We start from the raw sequence: 26,423 nt of genomic DNA, 5'->3' as shown, positions 1-26,423 counted from the left end.
AATGAAAAAATGCAGTAACTGAGATTGGAAATAGACAGGATGTAGTGAACGCAAGGCTGGAAGAAGCAGAGGTACAAATAAGTGATCTAGAAGATAAAATAATGGAAAATAAGGAAGCTGAACAAAAGAGGGAAAGAATTATAGAACATGAGAATAGACTCGGGGAACTCAGTGAATCCATCAAATGTAATAACATTCATAAGAGTCCCAGAAGAAGAAGAGAGAAAAGGGGACGGAAAATTCATTTCAGGAAATAATAGCTGAACACCTCCCTAATCTGGGGAAGGAAGCAGATATCCAGATCTAGGAGGCACAGAGAACTCCCACCAAAATCAACAAAAGGCAGGCCAACACCAATGCATATAATTAAATTTGGAAAATCTGGAAAAGCAGCAAGACAAAAGATGTCCCTCACTTACAAGGGAAGAACCACAAGGCTTGCTGGAGATTCTCAACAGAAACTTGGCAAGCCAGAAAGGAGTGGCATGATATAATCAATGTGCTGAATGGGGAAAACCTGCAGCCAACAATACTCTATCTAGCAAGGGTATCATTCAGAACAGAAGGAGAGATGAAGTGTTTCCCAGACAAACAAAAACTAAAGGGGTTCGTGACCACTAAACCAGCCCTGCAAGAAATATTGAAGAGAACTCTTTGAGTGGAAAGGAAAGACCAAAAGTGACAAAGACAGGAAAGGAACAGAGAAAATCTCCAGAAACAACAACAAATAATAACATGGCATTAAATACATTCTAATAATTATTCTGAATGCAAATGGATTAAATGTTCCAATCAAGAGACATAGAGTGTAAGAATGGATTAAAAAACAAGACCCATCTATATGCAGCATACAAGAGACTCATTTTAGACGTAAAGACACCTGCAGATTGAAAGTGAGGGGATGGAGAAACATTTATTGTTTATCACGCAAACAGGCATCAAAAGAAAGCTGGAGTGGCAACACTTGTATTAGAAAAACTAGATTTTAAACCAAAACCTGTAACAATAGATGAAGAAGGGCACTTTATCATAATAAAGAGGACTATCCAACAAGAAGATCTAACAACTGTAAATATTTATGCCTCCAATATGAAAGCACCCAAATACATAAAACAGTTAATGACAAACATAAAGGAACTAATTGACAGTAATACAATAATAGTAGAGGACTTTAACATTCCACCTACATCAATGGGCAGATCTAGACAGAAAATGAACAAGGAAATAATGGCTTTGAATGACACACGGGAACAGATGGATTTAACATATATTCAGAACATTCCATCCTAAAACAACAGAATACACATTCTTTTTGAGTGCACATGGAACGTTCTCCATAACAGGTCACATATAGGCCACAAAACAAGCCTCAATAAATTCAAAAAGACTGAAGTCATGTCATGCATCTTCTCTGACCACAACACCATAAAAATAGAAATCTACCACAAGAAAAAGATCTGGAAAGACCACAAATACATAGAGGTTAAATAACATGCTACTAAATAATGAATTGGTGAACCAGGAAATAAAAGAAGAAATAAAAAAAATATAGGAAAACCAAAGGAAATGAAAAAACATCAGTTCAAAATCTTTGCATCAAAAGTGGTACTAAGAGGGAAGTTTATAGTAATACAGGCCTACCCCAAGAAAGCAAGAAAAATCTCGCATAAACAACCCAAACATATACCAAAAGGACTAGAAAAAGAACAACAAACAAAACCTAAAACCAGTAGAAGAAAGGAAATAATAAAGATGAGAGCAGAGATAAATGATATAGAAACTAAAAAAGCAATAGAACAGATCAATGAAACCAGGAGCTGATTCTGTGAAAAAAAAATCAACAAAATTGGTAAGCTTCTAGCCAGACTTATCAAAAAGAAAATAGAGAAAGGACTCAAATAAACTCACAAACGAGAGAGGAGAAATAACAACCAATACCACATAATTACAATTATAAGAGAATGTTATGAGAAACGATATGCCAACAAATCTGACAACCTGGGAGAAATGGATAAACTACAATCCTACAAATCCTACAAACTTATAAACTACCAAAACTGAAACAGGAAGAAATAGAAAACTTGAACAGACCAATCACCAGTAAAGAAGCTAAATCAGGAGTCAAAAATCTCCCAGTGAACAAAAGTCCAGGACCAGATGGCTTCACAGATGCATTCTATCAAGAGTTAATTCTATTCTCAAACTACTCTGAAATATAGAAGAGGGAAAACTTCCACATTCATGCTATGAGGCCAGCATTACCCTGACACCAATAAAAACTCCACTAAGAAAAATTCCACTAAGAAAGAGAAACACACAACAACATCCTGATGAACATGGATGTAAAAATTCTCAATAAAAAACTACCACATTGAATCCAACAATACATTGAAAGAATCATTCTCCAGGATCACTTGGGATTTATTCCTGGGTGGCAAGGGTGATTCAGTATTTGCAAACCAATCAACAAGATACAGCACATTAACAAAAGAAAGGATAAGAACCATATGATCCTTTCAATAGATGTAGAAAAAGCATTTGACAAAGTACAATGTCCATTCATGACAAAAACCTTCAACAAAGTAAGGTTAGAGGGAGCATACCTCAACATAATAAAGGCCATATATGAAAAACGTACAGCTAATATCATCCTCAATGGGGAAAAACCGAGAGCTTTTCCTCTACAGTCAGGAACAAGGCAGGGATGTCCACTCTCACCACTGATATTTAACATATTACAGGACGTTCTAGTCACAGCAATCAGACAATACAAAGAAATAAAAGGCAACCAAATTGGCAAGGCATAAGTCAAACAGTCACGGTTTGCAAATGACATGATAGTCTATATAGAAAACCCAAAAACTCCACCAAAAAATTGCTAGAACTGATACATGAATTCATTAAAAGTTGCAGGATACAAAATCAATGTACAGAAATCTGTTGCATTTCTATACATCAATGATGAAGCAGCAGAAAGAGAAATCAAGGAATTAATCCTATTTACAAACATACCAAAACCCACAAGATACCTAGGAATAATCCTAACCAAAGAGGTAAAATATCTGTATTCTGAAAACTATAGAACACTAACGAAAGAAATTGAAGAGAACACAAAGAAATGGAAAAACATTCCATGTTCATGGACTGGAAGAATAAATATTGTTAAAATGTCTATATTACTCTAAGCAATCTGCACATTTAATGCAACCTCTATCAAAATACCACCAGCATTCTTCACAGACCTAGAACCAATAATCTTAAAATGTGTATGGAACCACAAAAGACCCTGAATAGCCAAAGCAATCTTGAAAAAGCAAAGCAAAGCTGAAGGCATCGCAATTCCAGGCCTCAAGTTATATTACAAAGCTGTAGTAATCAAAACAGTATGGCACTGGCTCAAAAACAGACGCATAGATCAATGGAACAGAACAAAAAAATCTAGAAACAAACCCACAATTATATAGCCAATTAATCTTCGACAAAGTAGGAAAGAATGTCCAATGGAAAAAAAAATCTCTTCCACAGATGGCTTTGGGAAAACTGGATGGCCATATGCAAAAGAATGAAACTGGACCACTTTCTTGCACCATACACAAAAATACATTCAAAATGGACTAAACACCTAAGTGTGCAACCTGAACCATAAAATTTCCAGAAGAAAACATAAGCAGTAGTCTCTTTGACATCAGCTGTAGTAACACCTTTCTATACAGGTTCTCTCAGGCAAGAGAAACAAAAGCAAAAATAAATTATTGGGACTACATCAAAATAAAAGCTTCTGCATAGTGAAGGAAACAGTCAACAAAACCAAAATGCAACCTACGGAATGAGAGACGATATTTGCAAATGACATACCCAATACAGGGTTAGTATCCAAAATATATAAAGAAACTTATATAACTCAACACCCAAAAGCAAATAATCCAATTAAAAATGAGCAGAAGACATGAACAGACATTTCTCCAAAGAAGACATACAGATGGCCAACAGACACATGAAAAGATACTCAAAAATCAGGAATTACAAATCAGGGGAATACAAATCAAAACCACAATGATATATCACCTGACACCTGTGAGAATGGCTAAAACTAACAATACAGGAAATAACAGGTGTTGGCAAGGATGCAGAGAAAGAGGAACCCTCTTACACTGTTGGTGGCAATGAAAACTGGTATAAGTCACTGTGGGATAGGGTATGGAGGTTCCTAAAAAAGTTAAAAATAGGGGCCCTTGGGTGGCTCAGTTCGTTAAGTGTCTGACTCGTGATTTTAGCTCAGGTCATGATCTCACAGTTTGCGAGTTTGAGCCCTGCATTGGGCTTTGCACTGACAGTGCAGAGCCTGCTTGGGATTCTCTCTCTCCCTCTCTGTGCCCCTACCCTGCTCATGCTCTCTCTCTCTCTCTCTCAAAATAAATAAATAAACTTTAAAAAAGTTAAAAATAGAACTACCGTATGATCGAGCAATCACACTACTGGGTATTTACCTAAAGGATACAAAAATACTAATTCGAAGGGATACATGCACCCTGATATTTATAGCAGCATTATCAACAATAGGCAAATTATGGAAAAAGCCCAAATGTCCATTGACTGATGAATGGATACAATGTATAAAATGATGTGGTGTGTGTGTGTGTGTGTGTGTGTGTGTGTGCGCGCGCGCGCGCGCGCGTGGTGGAATATTACTCAGCCTTAAAAATAAAATCTTGCCATTTGCAATGACGTGGACGGAACTAGAGTGTATTCTGTTAAGTGAAATAAGTCAGAGAAAAACAAATACCATATGATTTCACTCATACATGGAATTTAAGAAACTAAACAAATGAACATGGGGAGAAAAAAAGAGAGGAAAACCAAGAGACGACTTTTAACTATAGAGCACAAACTGCTGGTTACCAGAGGGTAGGTGAGCAGGGGGATGGATGAAATAGGTGATGGGGATTAAGGAGGGCACTTGCTGTGATAAGCACTGGGTGTTGTACATTAAATGTCAAATCACTAAATTCTACACCTGAAACTAAACTTACACATTATGTATGTTAACTAACTGGAATTTAAATAAAAACTTGGAAAGACAAAAAATAATATTTACTGCTTGAATATTGAGGTTACTGATCAAATGATGCTCCTTTAAGATATAGAAATATATCTTCATATTAATATTAATGCTTGTTTAAGTAAGGGAAGTGGACTTACAATTTTGGCTATTTAAAAAAACTCTAAAAATTGTTGCACATTTCTTTAAAAATAAGAATGACTCAGTTTAAATTTAGAACATCATCTGTCTACAGATGGTTTTAGTTGGTTGATTTTATCACTAGTCTTTGAAACAAAAACTCTAATGAACCATATGTGGCCCACACATAATTCATGCATTTACTCATATTCAATGATATTTAAAGCAGCAATTATAATTTCAGTCCGCAATGTTTCCTAAACCCTCAACCAACCAAGCGTTAGCGTTTGGAGCTGTGTTCCACATACGGCTCTGCTATTCAACCAGTATGAATCAACTTTGCTTAATAACTCTCAGTCTTTCTTTCTGCCTTTAACATATTTTCCCATAGATGATGACAGATTAATGATTTGCAAAACCTTAAATTATTCTCAAGGGCTCTCTCAACAAAGTGGAACACAGTATCATGATACACAGTATTAGAATAATTATAATGGAGTCATCCTTATTTTTTAAAAATTTTTCTTAATGTTTATTCATTTTTGAGAGACAGAGAAAGAGAGAGCATGAGTGGGCGAGGGGGCAGAGAGAGAGGGAGACACAGAATCTAAAGCAGGTTCCAGGCTCCGAGCCGTCAGCACAGAGCCTGTGAGATCATGACCTGAGCTCAAGTCAGACCCTTAACCAACTGAGCCACACAGGCACCCCTGGAGTCATCCTGATCTTGATTCTTTCTTTTGAAGAGAAAGATACAGAGTTTTAAAGGAATGTCTGGGGCACCTGGGTGGCTCAGTCAGTTGAGTGTCCGACTCCTGATTTCAGCTCAGGTCATGAGTTCACAGTTTCTGGGATCAAGCCCCACGTCAGGCTCTGCACTTTCAGTGCAGAGGGATTCTCTTTCTCCCTCTCCTTCTGTACACCCCCGCCTCAAAAATAAATAAATAAAAAATATAAAGGAAGGTCTAACACCTGATCAGTCCGTCATTTTGCTACTAATGAAGGATAAAAGGACTAAAATAATTTGGCAATTAACATAATCCTTTTTAGACATACAAATTTCTTCATTTTACAGATGAGTTAATGGTGGTTCCACAGGTTGAAAGAACCTGTCTGGAGTCACACAGCCGCAAGCAGCAGAGTTAAAAATCTGCCTTTGATTTACTAGATTCTAACACTTATACATTTTCCATGACATTGTTCTGTTTCCCTTCCTTTTTCTTTTTAAAATGAGGCAGATCACAATTTGCAGGTGTCCCGTGGAAACTGCATTGCAGTGTCACTAGTACAAATTATTTGACCCACCCTTCAGCACAGATTCTCAAGTCATTAGTTAGCAAACATTTCCCCTGAGGTCCCTTTTAGTTTTATGAGGGATCTGCTATGATAGAGAGCTTTGAATCCCTTCGCCCTCGCTGTCAAGATTCATGAAATCTGTAGGAAACAAGGATCAAGGAGAAAAAGGCACAGCATCAGCAGAGATGTGAGCATCAACCTTGCTTACGGCCATATATCATGCTGTGGACAGAAGTGGTCTGGAAACACTCATAGACGTCCCTAACAACTAAGCGCAGGGTCTACTACATTTCATGGCGATCGATAAGCTCTGCTCTTTCTATTAGAAATCAAACTTAGTAAGTTTTCAGATGGCTTCTGTCTAGAAGGATACAGGAAAGTATCCAAAGACAATATGTAAAGGCATAACGTTTTTAAAAAATCCATTATCCCAGGTTTGAGTGCCCAGATTTCACTGTTTCTATGTTGAATGTGCTCTGAGTAGAAATTCCATTTGTAGAGGCTCCTGAAGTTTTGTATTTTCATAGCACAATTTACATCCTTTGTGCACTTTGAACCGTGCATCATTATTTTCACGGGTCCCTTGATGCTCCTAGCATCAGTTGGTTGGCAGAAGTTCACAGACGTCACCTGAGACATCCCTGATTTATTAGGATCCACCGTGCCACCTGTAAAATGCTTCCTTTATTTCATGGGACCAGTTACTCTGAGGCAGAAGCATCTGCTTCCAGAACCTTCCTTATTCTTCGAAGCCTCTTAAGGATACAAAAAATTGTGTGTAGCAGTTTGGCAGCACTTTGTAAGGCCTCTGACCCCTGATCTTCAGGAAAATCTCCACCAACGACTCCTCCCTAATGAAAAATCACAGCAAAGCTCTTCTTCAAAGAGCAAAGCTCTTACAAACCACAGTAAAGTAGTGGAAGATTACCACCAAAGAAATATATGATGAATAAATGAATTTAAACAATGCATTTTCAACACTACCCATAATTTCCTGGAACCTACAATATCTCTTTCTCTGACCTAAGATCTTAGCTTTTCTTTATTACTCTCAATCAGCATTTAGTCCTTCATTAAAGAATTCTTAAGGACCATGCTATGCGCTAGAGTCACTTCCTTAGTACACAATGCAAAGCTAAGGCATTTGCTTGTTTTATGCATCAGTGTCCATCCTGTATTCCTTACCCCATCCACTGCCTGGTGTACTGTAGGCCCCTTCACACCTAGAGAAGTTGCTTAAAGGAGAAACGATTGATTCTACCTGAAGAATGGAAAGAGGAGGAAAGCCTTCCCTATTGAAATGGCTTTTGAGAGGAATCATCAGAGAAGACGAGCAGAAAAGGAGTCACTCAAGGCTGAAAAGTAACATGAACAAAGGGCTAGGAGTATGATATGGGTGGGGCATTCTGGAAACTTACAAATAGTTAGGAATGGCATATGAACACCTGAAGAAGGAAGTGGGGATCACTAGGATCTTGTGTGTTGCGGCAGGTGCAAGTGAACAGGATATGGTTTTTGACAGTGTCTTTCCCAAGGATACTCAGGTTTTGGCAGACAAAATGTTGCTAGAGCAGAAAGATACTGAAGTGGTGTATTACCTGGATGACCCAAAGAGCACTGATTCATAGAAATAAGCAAGTTGGGAGTTTCATATCTTGTGAATGCCATCAAACTCTGTCCTCAGTCCCTATGGTGCATCAGTTTCCAAGAAACACATAACAGTAGGGTGGGGGATAAGGATTTTTATAGTCCAGTTCTACTAATGTTTCTAATTACAAGTATAAGACTCAACAAAGATAAGAGGCAAAGGTCCTGCACATACACAGTAAAGTAAACCTGCACAAATGGCTGGCTTGATGACGGCCAATATGAGTCTTTAGTGTTTCACTGAATGTAAGTTGAATGAGTCAATGGTGACATCCTTAAAGGATGACTGATTTCTAGAAGCGCATTTATTTAGAAAGAGAAGAGAAATGAAATAAATTTTTATCTTTGTAGGTATGTGTCAGCCTCTCGATTTGGCATTTTTATCTCTGTTATGTTCTAATTTGCACGTGTCAGTGTGCATTATGGCTTTGGGTACCAAGATTGAAAATGGACTGCAGACCTACAAAATAGGCTCAGAGAGTGACTCTGAGAGGAACAGGCTTGTAATCACATCCATTTAAGAGGAACAAGTGCAGACTGGAGGCTGAGTTGGCTGAAATGTCTGTCTCTCGGCACCAGAGTAAGGGATCCTTTCTCAGTCAGGAGATGTGTGAAGGGCTGGGATCTTTTCCTGAAGCCTCCCCATTAGCTCTAATGATCCCTTTGCAGGAGAACCTCAGACCAAGCTATGAATACTCGAAGGTGCGAAAAAATTTATACTGAGTAGTTTCAAGAAGTGAAACCAAAGCTAGTACTTGAGACCAGATAAAATATTCAATAAAGATGGGGATTGAGGTTTATTAAAAAAAAAAACAAACTCTTCTGGGGCACCTGGGTGGCTCAGTCAGTTAAGTGTCTGACTCTTGATTTGAGCTGAAGTCATGATCTCACAGTCGTGAGACTGAGCCCTGCATGGGGCTGTGCGCTGACAGCATGAAGCTTGCTTGAGATTCTCTCTCCCTCTCCCTCCGCCCCTCCACCTGCTCACACGCACCCTCTCTTTGAAAACAAAATAAAAACAAAAAGATGATCTTCAAAATATGTCAGGTAGTCTTTCAAGATGCTAAAGAAGGATATATTTTCCAAATGACAAAAGAAAATAGGAGTTGTTAACTATTGGCTAGATTGAATTATAATTGGTCTCTGATCCGACTGCTGCATTACTTCCTTATGTTTGGAGTCTGAAGGTGTGTTATGATTTCTGGGGAACATATTTCACCTGCTCATTTGTTTAAAAGAATCATTTAAAAAACAAACAGTTTTGTACAGATGATGACACACACCCTATTTTGGCCAGCAAAGCAGGAAAATTGGAATTGGCACAAATCTCAAGTGCTGGAATATTTAATATTCTGTGACATATTGTATTCTCATTCAAGAGACATTGGGGACACTATTACAGACCCTCATTTAAAAATCAGGGCCTATGTATTATATAACAAATTGTTTTACTCTGTAATTCCAAGGAAAAATGACCCACTGGTATTACAGTGATGTCATAGAAGGGAATACTCCAGGATGCATTTGCTGTAATTCATTAGCATCTTTCTGGAATAATGTTGAAAAATTCTTTGAAAATGGGCAGAGTAGTCTTCAGATGCAATTTTCAGTGATTTGATTCACACACTGAGTGGAAGCCTACTAAGGGAGCATGTGTGAAGCTTTATGAGAGACCTCCCCAGTGGATTATTAGCTCTTCTCTTTTTAAAAGAAGAACCTTAAAAGAGCCTTAAAATAGCAGCATACTAGATATGTAAAGAGCCGCAATTTAATAAGAACGATAGAAAGTATAAATTTCCATCAGCAGTTAATTCTGTTTTCAATTAAAAATGATCAAAATTTTTATCTTAGTATATTCAGTAATTGAATTTAAAAATCTATATAATTAAAGACGAGCCAAAGGGAAACATTCTAATAGGATTTTAGGATATCAATGACTCTTCTTTCCCTCTGAGCTTCTTATCAAAAGAACAGACACATAAGGATGAAAAGGAAAATGAGAGACAAGTTACCATTTTATTAACTTGGGCAGACAGCTGAACACTTCCAGCCCAGTATTTTGATAAAAGGTGAATTTTAAAGACCAATTTTAGAGCAGGAGGCAGAAATCCACTTCTTGCTTCTTTCTTTCCCTGACACTCATCTTACCACTCCTGTCTCCTAAAGTATCGGCTCTTCCATCTGGAGTTGAGAGCAGTTCACTCCCCCTTATTTCAAGGAAAGGTCTGTACAAAGGACAACGTCAATATGAGAAGAAACAACGCTGAGACTGAAGCAAGAATGTGTGTATATGGACTCACTAAGCAGGCCTGGGTGGCTCACTAAGCAGGCCTGGGTGCCCAGTGTGCAGGGCAGTGGGAGTTGAGGCATCTGGAGAAAGAAAGAGGCTCTAATCCTCATATCAAGCCAACAGTATCTTGGGAAGCAGAAAGAGACCGCCAAACAGGCCCATCACACAAAAGCCATCACTTGCACACTGTGATGCCATCCTGGAAGACACAGTGCATGCTGGCCTATGCCAATCAATTCCTTGGGGGAAGAAACACAAAAGGAGTGGACAGACAGAACTTCTACTTCTGGCCATGCCACAGTCTGAAACCTTCCCTCTACCATATTTGATGGAATATAACAAAAGTTATTATGCATATGCCAGAAATAAGGAGGGAACTAACAGAGAAGTAAGCCTGTGACTGGATGCTGCAATTGCCATGGATTGGACAGGGAAGGGAAGAAGAGGTGGTAGGAAATATAACTTTGGAGTTGAAACAGGGGAGCAGCCAAGTATCGGACATGGATCTTTGTCCTACAAGGACATTCATTGAAAGGACATTCACTAGAAAAATTCCACCTAGAGGCCCAGTGAGAGGAAAAGTGAGATCTCTGTATTTGTTGGGGCCCTGGGTGGGTAAATAAAAAGTCCCTGCTAAGATAGTAGTCCCTGGGTCTCATCTCACGTGGATTTGATGTTAGAATTTATACTATTTACTTTATATGGAAAGGCTTCAAATTTGTAAATTAATGTAAAATTGGGTTCTTATCTGGTGATATCCCCTGGGTTCCTGATAGAAAAAATAATCCACATACTTAAATCATAAGGGATTGTCATGGATAAAACAAGTTTTGCTTACTCTAAGGACACAATATGAAATTAAAAAACATACATGATCATGTTTTTCATCATGAATCAGTCAGCAGGCAGAACAAACAGCGAGATTAGAGTACCAACAAATTGAGACAGTAAAAAAAGTTCTAACATTAAAAAATTATATGAAATAAGTATGTTGAAATAATAATAAAAAAGACACAAAATCCTTTCAAAAAAAGGAAAAGATATGTAAAAAGAAAAGATATTAAAAAGTTATTCAAAAAGAAATATTTGAAAAATAAACAAATATAAATTCTAGAAGCAAGAATATATAAAGTACATTTTTAAAAAAATTGATGGACTCATTTAAAAGCAGATTACAGATAGTAGAAACTGTAAACTAGATGATATATGTGAGAAAATTACCCAAATTGCAGCCCAAGTTTATAAACAGATGGAAAATGTGACAGACTAATAAACACGGAGAGAGAAAGGAAAGGTCCAATACATAAGGCTTAAAGAAACACAGAAAAACGAAAGTGAAGAGGAGGGAATATTTGAAGTTAAGATAGCTGAGAATATTCCAAAATTGGTGAAAGATGTGAATTTTCAGAGGTAAGAAGTACAATGAGTCCTGAACAAGATGAATGACAAAATAACACATTTTTAGTCATATCATAAGGAAATACTAAAACAACAAAGACATACTAAAAATAAAAAAGCCAAAGGGGAAAGATATTACTTATAGTGGAACAACAATTCATTCAGAATTTCTCGATCTCCGCACTACTGACATTTTGGGCTGGACACTTCTGGGTTATGGGCTGCTGGTCTATGCGTTATAGGCTGTTTAGCAGCATCCCTAGACTCTATCCATGAGAGCTAGGAGCACCTTCCCCTCAACTGTGACAACCAAAAAAGTCTCCAGACGTTGCCAAATGTTCCTGGTGGGCAACACTGCCTCTGGTTAAGAACCCCAAGCAGACTGATGATGGAATCCTCAATAGCAACATTAGCAGCCATAAGGCAATGGAATAATATTTTCAAAAATGTCTTAGGAAGAAAACTATTAGTGTAGACTCATATACCCAGCTAAACTGTAATTCAAGAGCAAAGGTAAAGTACCATTATTTTTAGACAAAGATTGTAGAACATACGTTTGGTGAAAAAAAAAAAAACGTAAAGGATATACTTTAGGAAGTGGAAATATTAAACCCAGAATTAAGGAATGGGATGCAAAAAGCAATGGTGATGAAGAGATTAATAAATGAGAGTAAACCTAAATAAGCGCTGACTATATTAAAAAATTACTAATTTGGAAAGTTGTAAAAAAAGGGAAATAAAATATAGTGATGAGATGTTTAAGATGAGAGGGGAGTCAGAAGTTATTCATGCTTTCCAAGATCTTTGAGTTGTTCAGAAGAAAGGCAAAGATATTCAGTATGACCTCAGGGTGGGGATGATTCCTTAAATTTGACAAACACACACACACACACACACACACACACACACACACACACACACAAATATAAAGTAAACAACTGATAGATATCAAATAATATCTCCTAAGGTTTAAAATATGCATATTTCATGACACAACACTAATTCTTGGTGTCTGAGCCAGAAACAGTCTCACTCATATGTACCAAGAAACAGGTGCATCTGATATTTACTTCAGAACGGTTACATCAGCAAATAAAGTGGAAACAAATTAACCTTCTACCAGGAGAGGAACGGGTGACCTACAGATAGTTCATTCTTCCAAGGGAATACCTTATAGTAGTCAAGATGAATTCTGTTAATTTACACGTATCAATAGAGAAGAGTGTAAAACACGTGGTAAGCAAAACTCAAGCTTCAAAAAGACACTTAAGAGTACTAAGAGTCATATTCAGAAATTGAAAGAGATATATCAATAGAACATTGTTTATGGAGACATACATATGGAATAAGGGGAAAATGAACATTTGTTACTTCGGGGAGAATGGGAAAGTGATGAGGACGGCTTCTCGTTACATTTGAGGTACTTTACTGTATTATTTTTACTTCATACTGTATTTCTTTCATGAAAAGAAAGCTATTATAACTATGGCAAAAAAATTAATATGTACATGTCTCTCAAGAATGGATGCCCAGTAACTTTAAATAGAGATTAATGACTTTTTGTGGTTTTCTGTATATTTCAAATGTCTCATTGGCCATTTGGCCACACAAAAGAGGAGTACAAAGGCTTTCTTTCTATCTGGCCCTCCCTGTAGCATCCCAAAGAGAAGGGAGGGTATGCAAAGGGGCATCAATGTTCTTCCTCTCGCCTAAACTTTTGCTTTCAGAAAAAAAATGAAAGCTATCTCTTAATAGTTTTTGATGTTTTTCGTTTAGAACAAAATGTAGATGGGCAGTGATTTGTGACTGCAGGTACTTTCTATTAATTTGATTAACTATTAAGACAGTTGCCCCCTAAATTATTAAAATGTTATCACTGTATACAGCAATAATGGTGACAGAGAAAATAAAACAGCCATTTTTACACATCGCACTTCATGCATGTTTAAAGCACTTTCTTAAAACTGTTCTCAGGCCTTCTAACAGCTATGTGCTTTAGGTGGGTAGATTCGGTTTCCATCTTTTCAATGGGATGAAACCTCCCACAGAGTGTCCACTTGCCTAAACCAGGAGGAATATGTAAGATAATGTGGCCCAGTACCTTCATGTTTTAACTATAAAGCTGGGATACTATTTATTCTGCCAAACTTTCATTGTTGTAGAAGGGGGCACATGAGACAATTCATGTGAAAGTCCTCTGAGGAATGTAAACCCTCTATGAATGTGTGGATTTGTTGTAATTTTTATTACTGCCTAGAGTACTTTTAATAAAATCCTTTTGTATAATATATAGACTTAACATTAGGCAGACTCAGAACTCTTGTGACATATTTTAGGTGAATTATTCATAAAGAAAAGAAGAAAAATGTTAATTTGCATCTATAGAGTGATCTTTAATATGTAAAAATATTTGTAGACAAAATTCTGGGAAGAAATACAGTAATTACTACCATTTACCTTTGGGTAATTAAATTTTTTTTTGATGTTTATTTATTATTTTTTAGAGAGACAGAGACAGAGCGTGAATGGAGGAGGGGCAGAGAGAGAGAAAGAGAGACAGAGAGAGACAGAGAGAGAGAGAGGCAGAATTCAAAGCAGTCTCCAGGCTCTGAGCTGTCAGCACAGAGCCCAATGTAGGGCTCAAACCCACGAACTGTGAGAGCTAAAGTCTGGCGCTTAACTGAGTGAGCCACCCAGGCATCCCTATTTTTGGGTAATTTTTTAAAATATATTTTTTACTTAAGAAGGTGTCCAGGTTTGGGACCTCTATCGGCTATTCAAGTGTTTGACTCTCAGGAGCTTTTTGCAAAAAAAAAAAAATATATATATTGTTGCCACCTGCTGGCAGTCCTGTATTCCCGGGACTGTCTTCAACCCAGGTGAAATGAACTTCAGCTTCTATGGTAGAATAGAAACTTCACTGTCATTTGTGCTCCAGTTATAATAATGGCAAGGTTTGTTGAATTAAGTTTTTTTTCTTTTTTTCTTTTAATTGAAAATTTTTAAATGTTTATTTTTTATTTCGAGAGAGACAGACAGAGTGTGAGCAGGGGAAGGGCAGAGAGAGGGAGACACAGAATCTGAAGCAGGCTCCAGGTTCTGAGCTGTCAGCACAGAGCCTGACATGGGGCTCGAACCCACAGACAGATCATGAGCTGAGCCCAAGTCGGATGCCTAACCAGCTGAACCATCCAGGTGACCCTTTTTTGTTGTTTGTTTTTTCTTAAAATTTTTTTTTCAACGTTTTTTATTTATTTTTGGGACAGAGAGAGACAGAGCATGAACGGGGAGGGTCAGAGAGAGAGGGAGACACAGAATCGGAAACAGGCTCCAGGCTCCGAGCCATCAGCCCAGAGCCTGACGCGGGGCTCGAACTCACGGACCGCGAGATCGTGACCTGGCTGAAGTCGGACGCTTAGCCGACTGCGCCACCCAGGCGCCCCTGTTGTTTGTTTTTTCTGATTAGGCTAGGCATGATACCATTTTATTCCTCACAGTATCCATAAGAAGTGTGAGCCTTTAATGAGATTATTTTTATGTAGGACAATTGAAGCCCAGAGCTTTTCCCCAAAGCCACACAGTGAATGACAGAGCTGAGATGCAAATCCAGAGAGCAGCAACTCTTCTGCTGTTGCTGCTTCCAACTGTGTGAAAAACACCTGCTGTAAATCTGGAGCGTGAAAGCACTATTAATGGTGAAAATATTTCTTGAAGAAGCAAGGGAGGAAGCAAGCAATGAAATGCATGTCAGAGGAGCCGGGGTTCGCCTTCACTTGCTTGTTGCCTGCCTGAGATCTTAAGCAGACCACCCTCCCAGAGTGAGCCCCCCCTTTCTCTGTACTTCCACAGTTTTGGGAGGATCATATGAAACAGTGAGTGTGAAAGCTCTTTGTAACCTGCTTCCTCGTTTTTCAAAATTTATCTCTGAATGAAACGAGATCATTAAAAATATAAAAACCTGAACTCTATTATCTCTTGTCCCTGTGGACATGTCACCTTTATGTTGTGACTTAAAGTCTTGCCTTCAGGTTTGCAGAAGATAAATATGCAACTGCCTATTTAAATGTGTTTTTCTCATCTCTAAGAAAGGTATAAAGATATTTTCCACTGCACTGCCCAATATCCATTATTCAAGGCCTAATTTGATAAATTACTCGAATTCCAGGAAAACACTGTTCCCACAGGAGAATATGCTCCCTTTCTGCTGTCAGGAAACAAGAGCATAAAACTCTCTGTGGCTTTGGCTGCCAAGAAATTTAATTTAGTGTCCAATGGAGCCCATCTCCACAGGTGGGGGTGCGTCTGCTCCCTCGAGGCTCCCAATGTTTCTTTCCCTCATAGGGTTACTCACCCTTCTTTGCAAGTGTAAGTGACAGTGTTCCCAAAAGTGAAGTTGCTCCCAGTGATGACAGCATCTTTGATTGCCGGCGGCTCTCCACAGACGACAAGATGGCAGGTAGGTGGCGCTCTGTCCCAGCTGCCTGATGCCGAGCATTCAATGACAGAAGGGCCCTGTAAGCTACAGGAAAGAATGATGCCACCTCTTTCATTGGCTATTATTCACTGCTATGGAGAGGATTACATAAAAGCAGGGGAAACCCGAGCAGGCTCCAGGGTGTTTATAATAATGAATGAGCTTAGGGTCTCAGCTGCAAAATAAAATGTGCTCACTGGTGGTGGCGTAGGGCACTCCAGACCTCACAAATAGGTTACCGGGATGAGAAAGGGTTAATGGGCTGGTTGGGATCCAGCAGTAACTGAGGCAGACACTCAGGAGGTCATGGTAACTGAAGTCAACGGGCATGAGCCTGGGCACCTGAACGTGCGTTGCTCACGACTCTGACCTCTGGTCTTCCTTTGATTTACAAACCTTACATCCCAAGGGCGCGGCTTACCCACCTTTGCTTGCCAACCTGATTCTGACTGTCTGTATCATTCTACTTTCTGTTCACTGGATATGTTTCACTTCAGATCCTGTTGGCCAAGTTTATGACTACAACCTCTCTCTATTGTCCCTTCTGTTTGAACATACGCACATACATCCCCTCACACACCATTAATCAAATCAACCTCTTACAGTATTAAGAACCCGGGCCCTTACCTTGACATGTTTTTTGGAACATTCCATGCAATGTTGCGTATAAGCGTGGTAAGTTATTTACCACCACCCCCTCCCCCAAAATCCAGATATTGTGTTTTGCTTCGCAAACGCTTTTTGCTTTTATGTTTAATGACTGAATGCTTATAGTAACTGACCTAGAGCTCCCAGAGTCAAAGTTAGGTGGAATATTTTTCTAGGCATTCCTAGCACTACAAACTAGTCTTCAGGAAGCATACAAATTTGAGATGATCTTTTACATTTAGAAATTTGTATTTAAAGTCAGCTAGTCATATACAAATGAAATCTACTGAGTGAATAACGAGTAACAGGGTATTATAGGCAGCTTGGCTGGTGTCTACGGACGTTACCTGTATCCACTCTCACACGAATATGACGCAGTAGAAAGGTAGGTAAGCCCGCTCAAAATATATTTCCCATTATTTATGTTTTCGGGGCTAGAACACTTGACCAGTTCACACACAGGAAGAGAATGACTCCAAGAACCGCTAGCAAGACAGGATGATTCTCTAGCACCATCCAGAGTATATCCTTTATTACACCTGAAGAAGATAAAGGAAAATTACTGAATATACTTTGCTTTATTTTGCATCATCTTATGAGCACCAGAACCTTTCAAAATATTGAGGATTTACACTTCACAATTTATTGGAGGAGTTCTTTTTTTTTCCTACTGAAATAATGCTTTGAAATTATTATTTTTTTTAAGGTTGAATACTGTACATCTTCCCCCAGGGACCCTGCTGAGTGATAAGTAGAAAAATAAAGAATTTGGCTTGCCTCCAATTTGTGCCATGGATTAGTAGCTGCAAACAGACAATTCCTAATTTGAGAATGGTCTGGTTTAGCACAAGTGCCTGAGGTATTGGGTCTGGAGACAAAACTCCAGCTTATAACCAAGAATATTCATCAGCTTACATGGCCTTCCTCTATGACATCCATTCTCAGAACACCTCAAGGAGATGCTGGGGACAAGAATAGGTGACTGGTCAAGGGATTTAAGGATTCTAGATAGGACTACCCATTAGGTTATTAAATTAGATTTCTTTATACTAGACATAATTAAATTAATTCCATATTAATTCAAAAACATCCTCTGGGATTCTTCTTCTCCCTTTCTTTCAGCACTATATCACAGCCAGCATGTCATCAACAATGCATACAATGTAGTTTAAGCAAAATTTTTTAGTGTTTATTTCGTTTTGAGAGAGAGAGAGAGTGAGAGCATAAGCACGGGAGGGGCAGAGAGGAAATGACACAGAATCTGAAGCAGGCTCCAGGCTCTGAGCTGTCAGCACAGAGTCTGACACAGGGCTCGAACTCATGAACTGCAAGATCAAGACCTGGGCCGAAGTCGGACACTCAACTGATTGAGCCACCCAGGTGCCCCCTACAATGTAGTTTTAATCTTACGCACTTACTGATATGTTACTTTACTGCCATAGGTAAATGCTGAGCCATCAAAGCCTCCGTTTTCTGGAATAGCTGGTACACCACAGGAAACAGCTTAAAGGTGGAAAAACAAAGAAGGTACTGTTTTTCTTTGCTAGTGTGTACAAAAATCTCTAAAAGCTCCAGGGCAGCTCTAGGTTATCTTGTCACGTTTAAAGATGAACCTAATAGTTGGGCTTTAAATACGAAGAATATTGATACACTTAACACGTGACATTTCTACACTTTAAATCTCTGGTGCTGCCCAATGCCACGAACACGGTGAATTTACTACACATACCTTCACAATATGGTATCAGATGACTCCATTCTCCAGAGCCCAGACATGTGATTTTGGTCACTCCCATCAGCTGATATCCTTCCTCACACGAGAATGTGACTTCGGCGCCCACTGTATAAGTCTCACCATAAGAGTGGCCATTTTCTGGATCTCCCGGAGCCTTACATTTTATAGGTTCTTGAAAGGAAGAACAAGTTTTTGTGGGGAAATAAGTGGTGTTCACACAACCACGCAAGGTCTCACAGCAAAAGAGTTTCACTACCATTAAAGTACGAGTTAAATTTTTTGGAAAAAAACTTTTGAAGGGAGATGCATGGAGGTCTGGGATATGCTGGACATTAGACCAGAACGTTTTTGTTTTTGTTTTTTCAGAGAGAGAGAAAGAGAGAGAGCTAATAAGCGAATGGGGGAGGGGCAGAGAGAGAGAGAAAGATTCTTAAGCAGGCCCCACATGGAGCCCAACGCGGGGCTTGATCCCACAACCCTGGAATCGTGACCTGAGCCATAATCAAGAGTTGGACGCTCAACCAACTGAGCCACCTAGGCAAACCCACAGAACATATATTTAATAGGCATTTAAACAACAATATTTTGGAACATCAATGACTAACAAAAATATACAAAATTGATCTGGCTGCAAAGGGAGTTGTTTGTTGGGGAAGTAGCGGTGGTACCAGGGCATTTATTAGAAGAACGTTAGCTCCTCCTACCTCGCCCAACCTCATACCTACTTTTTAAGCGCAACTGACTTTCTCTCAAATTGATGTAAAGGCAATACCTAAGCATATTTGAGGAAAGTTCTCAAACTCCCTTTCCAAACAGGCTATGGATCAGAGACCCCTCCTACGTACAAATTTGAGGTTGGTCACCTCTTCTAGGGAGAGAAATAAGTTAAAGGGATATTTGGGGCTAGAGTTGGATAGGAGTAAATATAATACTCAAATTCTCAAAAGGGGAAGATACATTGATTCAATCTTTCTAAAGGTCATTATGGCTATGTAAGTCAAGGACTTTAAAGCCTCTGAGAAAGTAAACGCCATTGTAAGACTTGATTTTGAGAATTCCTCTTCACTTCCTGTTTTACTATTTTCTGGGAGTTGCTTTCTCTCAATAAACATAGAAAGACATCAGTGGGTTGAGGGATGGGCTCGTTTTATCAAAGTTACCACAAAATACAGAGATGTGATAAGGCAAGATGTCCCTTTTTTCCAACAATATAATTCTGTGTGGCTGAGGCAGAGGAAAGATACCGATGGCAAAGTATCTTCTTTGCTCCGATTGAGGCTTTAGAGGCCAGATTATAGTTCTAAATCCCCTCTGTTATTCTCATGCTATGCAGATATTGCTTCAATATTCTGGTGATACAGTTGGCTTTTGTGTTTCAGAGACTGGGAAGCTGGGCTTAGCACAGTGCTAAGGTAAAGCTCCTTTAGTCGTTACTTATGTGTCTTTTTAAAGATGGTTTATCTTCTCCACCTGTCCTTTGAACTTGAAAATAGTGTTGTGTTTTTAAAAAACATAAAAAATTAATAATCCTCCCAATTACACACGTACTAGTTACCTGCACAGTTTTTGCCATCTCCTGTGTAGGGTGGGATACAGGAGCAAATGTAGGATCCGTTTGTATTCAGGCAGGAAGCAAACTCACTGCAATCTGACCCAACTGCACATTCATCGACATCTAAAATGAAGACAGCTTACAGGTAGTGAAGTTGATTGATTTTTCTTATGTATTAAGCATTTTTTTATATTTAAATCATTACATATCGCTTAACATATAACACCGTATATATTTTCATAAAATTTAAATACAGTAATAATGATCACATTGCACTTACGCAATCAAAGCTACGATTTCTGAACTACTCTACAATCCAGCAATTGCACTATTAGGCATTTACCCAGAGGATACAAAAATACAGATTTGAAGGGGTGCATGAACCTCAACATTGATAGCAGCATTATCAACAACAGTCAAACTGGAGAAGGCCCAAATGTCTATCAACTGATAAATGGATAAAGAAGAAGTGGTTTATATATACAATGGGGTATCACTCAGCCATCAGAATGAAATCTTGCCATTTGCAATGACATGGATGGAGCTAGAATGCAGTAGGCTAAGTGAAATAAGTCAATCAGAGAAAGACAAATACCATATTATTTCACTCATACATGGAATTTAAGAAACAAAAATGATGGGTATAGGGGAAGGGGGAAAAAGAGAAGAGAGCGAAACAAACCCCAAGAGACACTTAATGATAGAGAACAAACTACGGGTTGATGGAGGGAGGTGGGTGGGGGGTGGGCTAGATCGGTGATGGGTACGAAGGAGGGCACTTGTTGGGATGAGCACTGGGTGTTGTATGTAAGTGATGAATCACTGAATTCTACTCCTGAAACCAATATTGCACTGTATGTTAATTACATACAGTAAAAAAAACCTATTTCCCCAGTTTGTAGGTGGGTAAGTAGAAGAACAGAGAGATAAAAATAGTCTTGATGTTGAGCCTGGTAACAATTTAAAACATTTTTGGCACCTCTAGGGACAGCTGCTTGGTCACTATGGCTTGTCCAGGGTGTCTTGGGATGAGATGAAGTTAACAAAGGAATGTCACAAGAGAGCCTCAGGGATTTGGGGTGACTGTCTCTCATGGAGCTGGAATAAACGCACACAGTACTTGCCAAGATTTATCTCACCAAGGCATGATGGTGAAATGCCATTCCAGCTCCCATTATCTGTACAGAACATCCTCGAATCACCCAACAAATAGTAGCCATTGTTGCACTGGTAGGTCACTGTGCTGCCAGCATGGAAGTCCTCGGCTGAATAAAAGCCATTCTCCAACGGGGGTGGCACCCCACAGCTAATGCCTGCCACGTGACCAGGAAGAACAGAACTACGTTAGGAGAAACATGCTCAAAGGACATTCTGTTTATATTAAACTAGTAGTTCAGTTAAGCATGACTTTTTCATTGCACATAAACATAGACGGAGAGTCTGCTAGGAGGGGGAGCAGGCAGTAGACATGCCTGTGCCCTCAGCATCTAGCGTGCTCTCTGGCTCAGAGTGGGCATGCACTTCATTCGTTAGGAAGAAATATTCACGAAGGTCCTACTAGACACTGCCAGAGGCGCTAACGTTGCAGTAACGAACCGGAGATAAACTCCTGCCCTGTGGAGCTTACTATCTAGTGGGAGTAGAGAAACAAGCCACAGATAAATATGTAAGTCAGTGAGACTAGATACTATGGAGAAATTTTGCTGATCACCCTACCTAAAACAGCAGTCTGCCTCCACCCAATCCCTCACTTTGTATTTCCCTGCCTTGCTTCATTTTTCTCCATAGTCCTTACTTACTTGTGGCCCTTGTTGTTCTTATTTATTATAACTTAAAAAATATTTTCTGTCTCTCCTACTCCAATGGAAACTCCATGAAAGAGACTTTCTTCCAATGCTGCATCCCTAGAACATAGACCTGTGTCTAGCACATGGTAGGTGCTTTAAAATTGCTGAATAAAGAAATGAATGGACGCACCCAACTCAAGGGATCTTTTCCTATTTCCCACCCGGCCATAACCCGTCCCCCTTTGGACTCCAGGTCGCAGATCTGTCTTTCCCTCCCAACCAGTTCCCTGCTGCACCTGGGGTACAGCCACAGGTGGGTGTCTCTTTGGATTTCCACCACCCATTTCCCTCATGGTGGCCAGCACAGTTTGTTACACGAAGGAACTATTCAATGAACATTTGCTGTATTTGCTACTGTGGTGCACCAGGCTTTTATGCAGCATTCCTGAAACATTTCTTATGGTCCAACATCTTTCAAGAGCTACTGAAATGCCTTCAACAAAGGCAGCTCACGTTCACAGTGGGGGAGTGGTTGTGTCCATTGTCCTTGATTCAGACAGTACTGCACAGGGTTCCCGACCATCTGGAAGCCTGGATCACAGAACAGACTGATTTTGGAGCCTGGCTTTAAGTCTGTTGATACAGTTCGCAGATGAGGTACCGTTCCTTCTAAAGATGGACAATCTGACGGCAAAGAACAAAGGCGCAGAGCTCGTCAGCGACATTGTAACAGCATCGCTAGGTCAAGAGTTTCAAATCATGTGTTGTGCAGCATCCAAAGGCCACTCCACTGACACTAAAACAAGGTAACACGTGACCAGATCACTGACAAGCAAATTTACTCAAAAAAACTATTTGAGTCAACTACTTTTCCTCTTTCAGCAGAGATCAGCTGAACATTTTTTAAAAAAATTTTTTAAAGTTTATTTTTGAGAGAGAAAGACAGAGGGAAGAGAGAAAGAGAGTGGGAGAGGAGCAGAGAGAAAGGGAGACACAGAATCCAAAGCAGGCTCCAGGCTCTGAGCTGCTAGCACAGAGCCTGACACGGGGCTCAAACTCATGGACTGTGAGATCTTGACCTGAGCAGAAGTCAGACGTTAACCAACTGAGCTACCCAGGCTCCCCACGGAGTATTTTTTTTTGAAAGGAAGAAGTGGTATTTTAGGAATATTAATGAAATCTATCAAAACCCACAAATTCTAGGACATCTTTTTTTTTAATGTTTATTTTTGAGAGAGAGAGTGTGTGAGAAGGGGAGGGGCAGAGAGAGGGAGGCACAGAATCTGAAGCAGGCTGCAGGCACTGAGCGGTTAGCACAGTGCCCAACATGGGGCCCAAACCCACAAACTGTGAAATCATGACCTGAGCTGAAGTCGGACACTTGACCAACTGAGCCACCCAGGTGCCCCAATTCTAGGACATCTTTAGGAACTTCTTTACATACACTGAATTTTACAATCATTGAGACTTTGATTATTCAGTGTATGGGTTATAATGTCCGTTGCTTTACTCCTTGTGCTAGACGGCTGCTAGGAAGTATGGAGTCAAGAGAGTACCCCATCTCAAACAGGAGGACAGGACTTTGGTGGCATTTCAAAAATTAACTGTATCCCTCCTCTTGTCCTATTTTCCTCATCTTCTTTTACTATTGTCCAAGTTTCCTCCATGATGAATTTCATACTCTCTTATACAGCATGTATTTAAGAATTAAAAAATGAATCCTTTGGATAAAGGTTAGAGTGAAGACGAATTCGTAAACAACACTGACTGACAGTCACATACTATTTGACCAACATGGAATTTTGAATTGTCTCCTTTTGCCATAAAGTCTCGGGAGTGGTCAAGGGATGGCAGTCTAGAGAAGAAAGACATTCTAACCAGAACAGAATATGCTCTTGGAATCGATCTTCACTTTCCCCACAATTCCAGACAGGAAATCAGCCCAGGCTAACACATTTCCTTTACGGAGTTCCTCTGGGCATGAGGTTGCCAGTGACTTCACCTGAAAGTTTAAACACACGTCTTTAGATCAACCTTACTTGTCTCAATGTGACAGAGTTATTATGTCTTAATTTAGTACTACTGAAAACATTCACAGATTTTAGCGGGGAGGGTAAAGGGAAGGAGGCCTTTGTACAGTATGATTTCAGGGGTAACAGGTAAGCCTCTTCCCTCCCTCTCTCTCCTCCACCCCATCATTCCTTCTCCCAAATACGTCAGTTGCCAGAAATTCTGAAATTCTACACATAGAATTTCTCGTGTAAAGCTTCACAGTTTGTGGAAGCATTGTAGAGGTTCCCCATTCTTCATCCTCCTGTTTTCTCTGATTGAGAGGCGGGTAAACTGAGGTCTAGGCAAGTTCTGCCACTGTAATAAGGGCAGACATTTATGAAGCCCTTGCTCTGCGCCAAACAAGACCATGACTGTATACGCCGTGTTGTGTTCGATCCTGCCGAAACTCTACTATGTACTATGTTATTCGCTCATCTTTCACAGATAAGGAAACTGAAGCTTGCTTGTTCATCTTTCACAGATATGGAAAACTGAAGCTCAGACAGATGGGGTAACACGTTCAAAATAATCACTACACGTCTGTGGTAGAGCTGGGATTTGAACCCAGGCTTTTGGACTCCAGACTCCCACTCCTTGCCACTTCGAGTTTACTCCAGGCTTTTGGACTCTAGCTCATCTGTTAATCTCTATGCATGATCTTGTGCCAGCCCTCAATTTCTGCAACAGAGGAATTTGAAGCGGTATTCTCTACAATTTTGAAAGCGCCGAATCCTGACCACTAGACCACCAGGGGGTGTCCCTACAGTCCTGGAATTACAAGGCATCCTAAAATAATCATGTCTAATAAAACTTAAAAAACATCACCGAGAAACCAAAAAGGGGATTCGCTGAAGGTCACTGTAGATAACCTCTGCCTGGCTTAGTCTACGACCGTAGTAGCATCAAATGATCTCGGTGGTCAAGTGTGAAAACCCAGAGGTTGCAATAAGATATGGCATCATTAGTCTGTTCACAGTTGTACTAGGTTTGTACCTTTGTATCTCATTACTGTCATACACTGAAAATGGAATTGACCTGCTGTGGAGACAGGACATAGTCCCAGAGGTTCAGCTGGCTTATGGAGCCCACAAAAGACTCAGCTGGGTTGAATCCCTCTCCTTTTTTGTCTTGCTCTTGCCCAAGCACTAATGCACCACCACCTAAAGAGACAAGAGAAATAGGGAGGAAAATGGACCTTAATGTCTGTTAGTCTTGAAATGCCAAATTAATTAAAGCACTGCCAATATAAACGTATCAGGGAAAATTATTGAAAAGTCAAAATACATACCTTTACTGTGTGTTTTACCAATAAGGAAAAATTCAGTATTTTATATAAAGCAACTTAGAACAGAGTCAGAGAAGGTTTAAATATTAGATTTACAAATATTTAACTATTAAGAACCACACATATAAACAATATGCATGTAATATTTTGTGTCAACAGTAAGTCCTATTTTTCCTCCTTTCTTCCGGGAAATTACCAGAAGCTTCCAGTAGCTGCTCTTTGTTTTCTTCTTAAGCCTACAGTGCTTATTTCTATCACCAATTCCAAGGTAACTTCTACATTTGCCAGGCCTACCTAATCACCAAACTCAATGGGAAGTCTTTAATATTCTCCTCTGGTGATTTCACTGTATCATCTGTTGCGGTTGAACATTTCATTCTATTAAACTGTCCTTCCTAGACGCACTGGATGGTCTGTGTTTGCTCCTCCAGAGAGACACCTGCCACCCTTCTCATCTCTGCTTTGTGCCCCCAAAGGTTGACACCTATCGATGGCACCACCTGGCTGCCTTGTTCCTCTGGCTTCTGTTTATCCCTGGCCAATGGAAGGACCTGCCCAGGCAAGAAAGTGGGATGAGAGAAAAGTTTAGTTTTCCTGGATGCCTTGGTCCCTGGCAAAAGGTTGGAGGAGGCTGTTTTCCTCTATTGAATGTCATGGCTTCTGCTGGGTGATTTCTTTCCGGCACTACAGGATTGCCTAAGTTCTGGCAACAACTCCCACTCCTTGCCACTTTGAGTTTACTTCTTGTGCCATTCCATTGTTGCTAGTCATGGATGTTTTATTGTCATGTTTTGCTTCTCTGAATCCTGACCACGCCTTTGAAAACAGTCCCTTCCTTAAATTCTCGTCAGTTTACCCTCCTCGCGTGTGCTACCCTTCCTGCCAGGAGCCAGGCTGATTCCACTTGGTGAACATGAAAGCATCTTCTCCTGGTTCTCCTCGAACCTTTCTGCTCATTCATCTCTCTTGTCTGCCTGCCTCTTAAGGTGCTGATGCACCCAGGCTTCCACCCCTGGCCTCCTTGCTCCTTCCTTCAACAATCTCCCCATCTAATCTTACTCGCCTGCCAATTGGTATGTGAAG

At 39.8% G+C, this 26,423-nt stretch overlaps 1 protein-coding gene across 2 annotated transcripts in view; it reads right to left on the bottom strand.

Moving 5' to 3' along the window:
• SVEP1 (sushi, von Willebrand factor type A, EGF and pentraxin domain containing 1) overlaps positions 1-26,423 on the bottom strand; it is a 200,867-nt gene that overhangs the window by 46,190 nt on the left and 128,254 nt on the right. For both annotated transcript variants that reach the window (XM_058694597.1, XM_058694596.1), the window contains exons 28-36: positions 25,091-25,215; positions 23,882-24,005; positions 22,517-22,687; positions 21,356-21,529; positions 20,220-20,339; positions 18,659-18,835; positions 18,348-18,432; positions 17,277-17,468; positions 16,159-16,326 (exon numbers count right to left, since the gene is read on the bottom strand). In XM_058694597.1, coding sequence (XP_058550580.1) covers positions 16,159-16,326; positions 17,277-17,468; positions 18,348-18,432; positions 18,659-18,835; positions 20,220-20,339; positions 21,356-21,529; positions 22,517-22,687; positions 23,882-24,005; positions 25,091-25,215 — 1,336 coding nt within the window. The remainder of the gene's footprint in view (positions 1-16,158; positions 16,327-17,276; positions 17,469-18,347; positions 18,433-18,658; positions 18,836-20,219; positions 20,340-21,355; positions 21,530-22,516; positions 22,688-23,881; positions 24,006-25,090; positions 25,216-26,423) is intronic.

Source organism: Neofelis nebulosa, chromosome 12 (assembly GCF_028018385.1).
Source record: "Neofelis nebulosa isolate mNeoNeb1 chromosome 12, mNeoNeb1.pri, whole genome shotgun sequence".
Lineage (NCBI taxonomy): Eukaryota > Metazoa > Chordata > Mammalia > Carnivora > Felidae > Neofelis > Neofelis nebulosa.
This window is presented reverse-complemented; position numbering and strand designations above follow the sequence as displayed.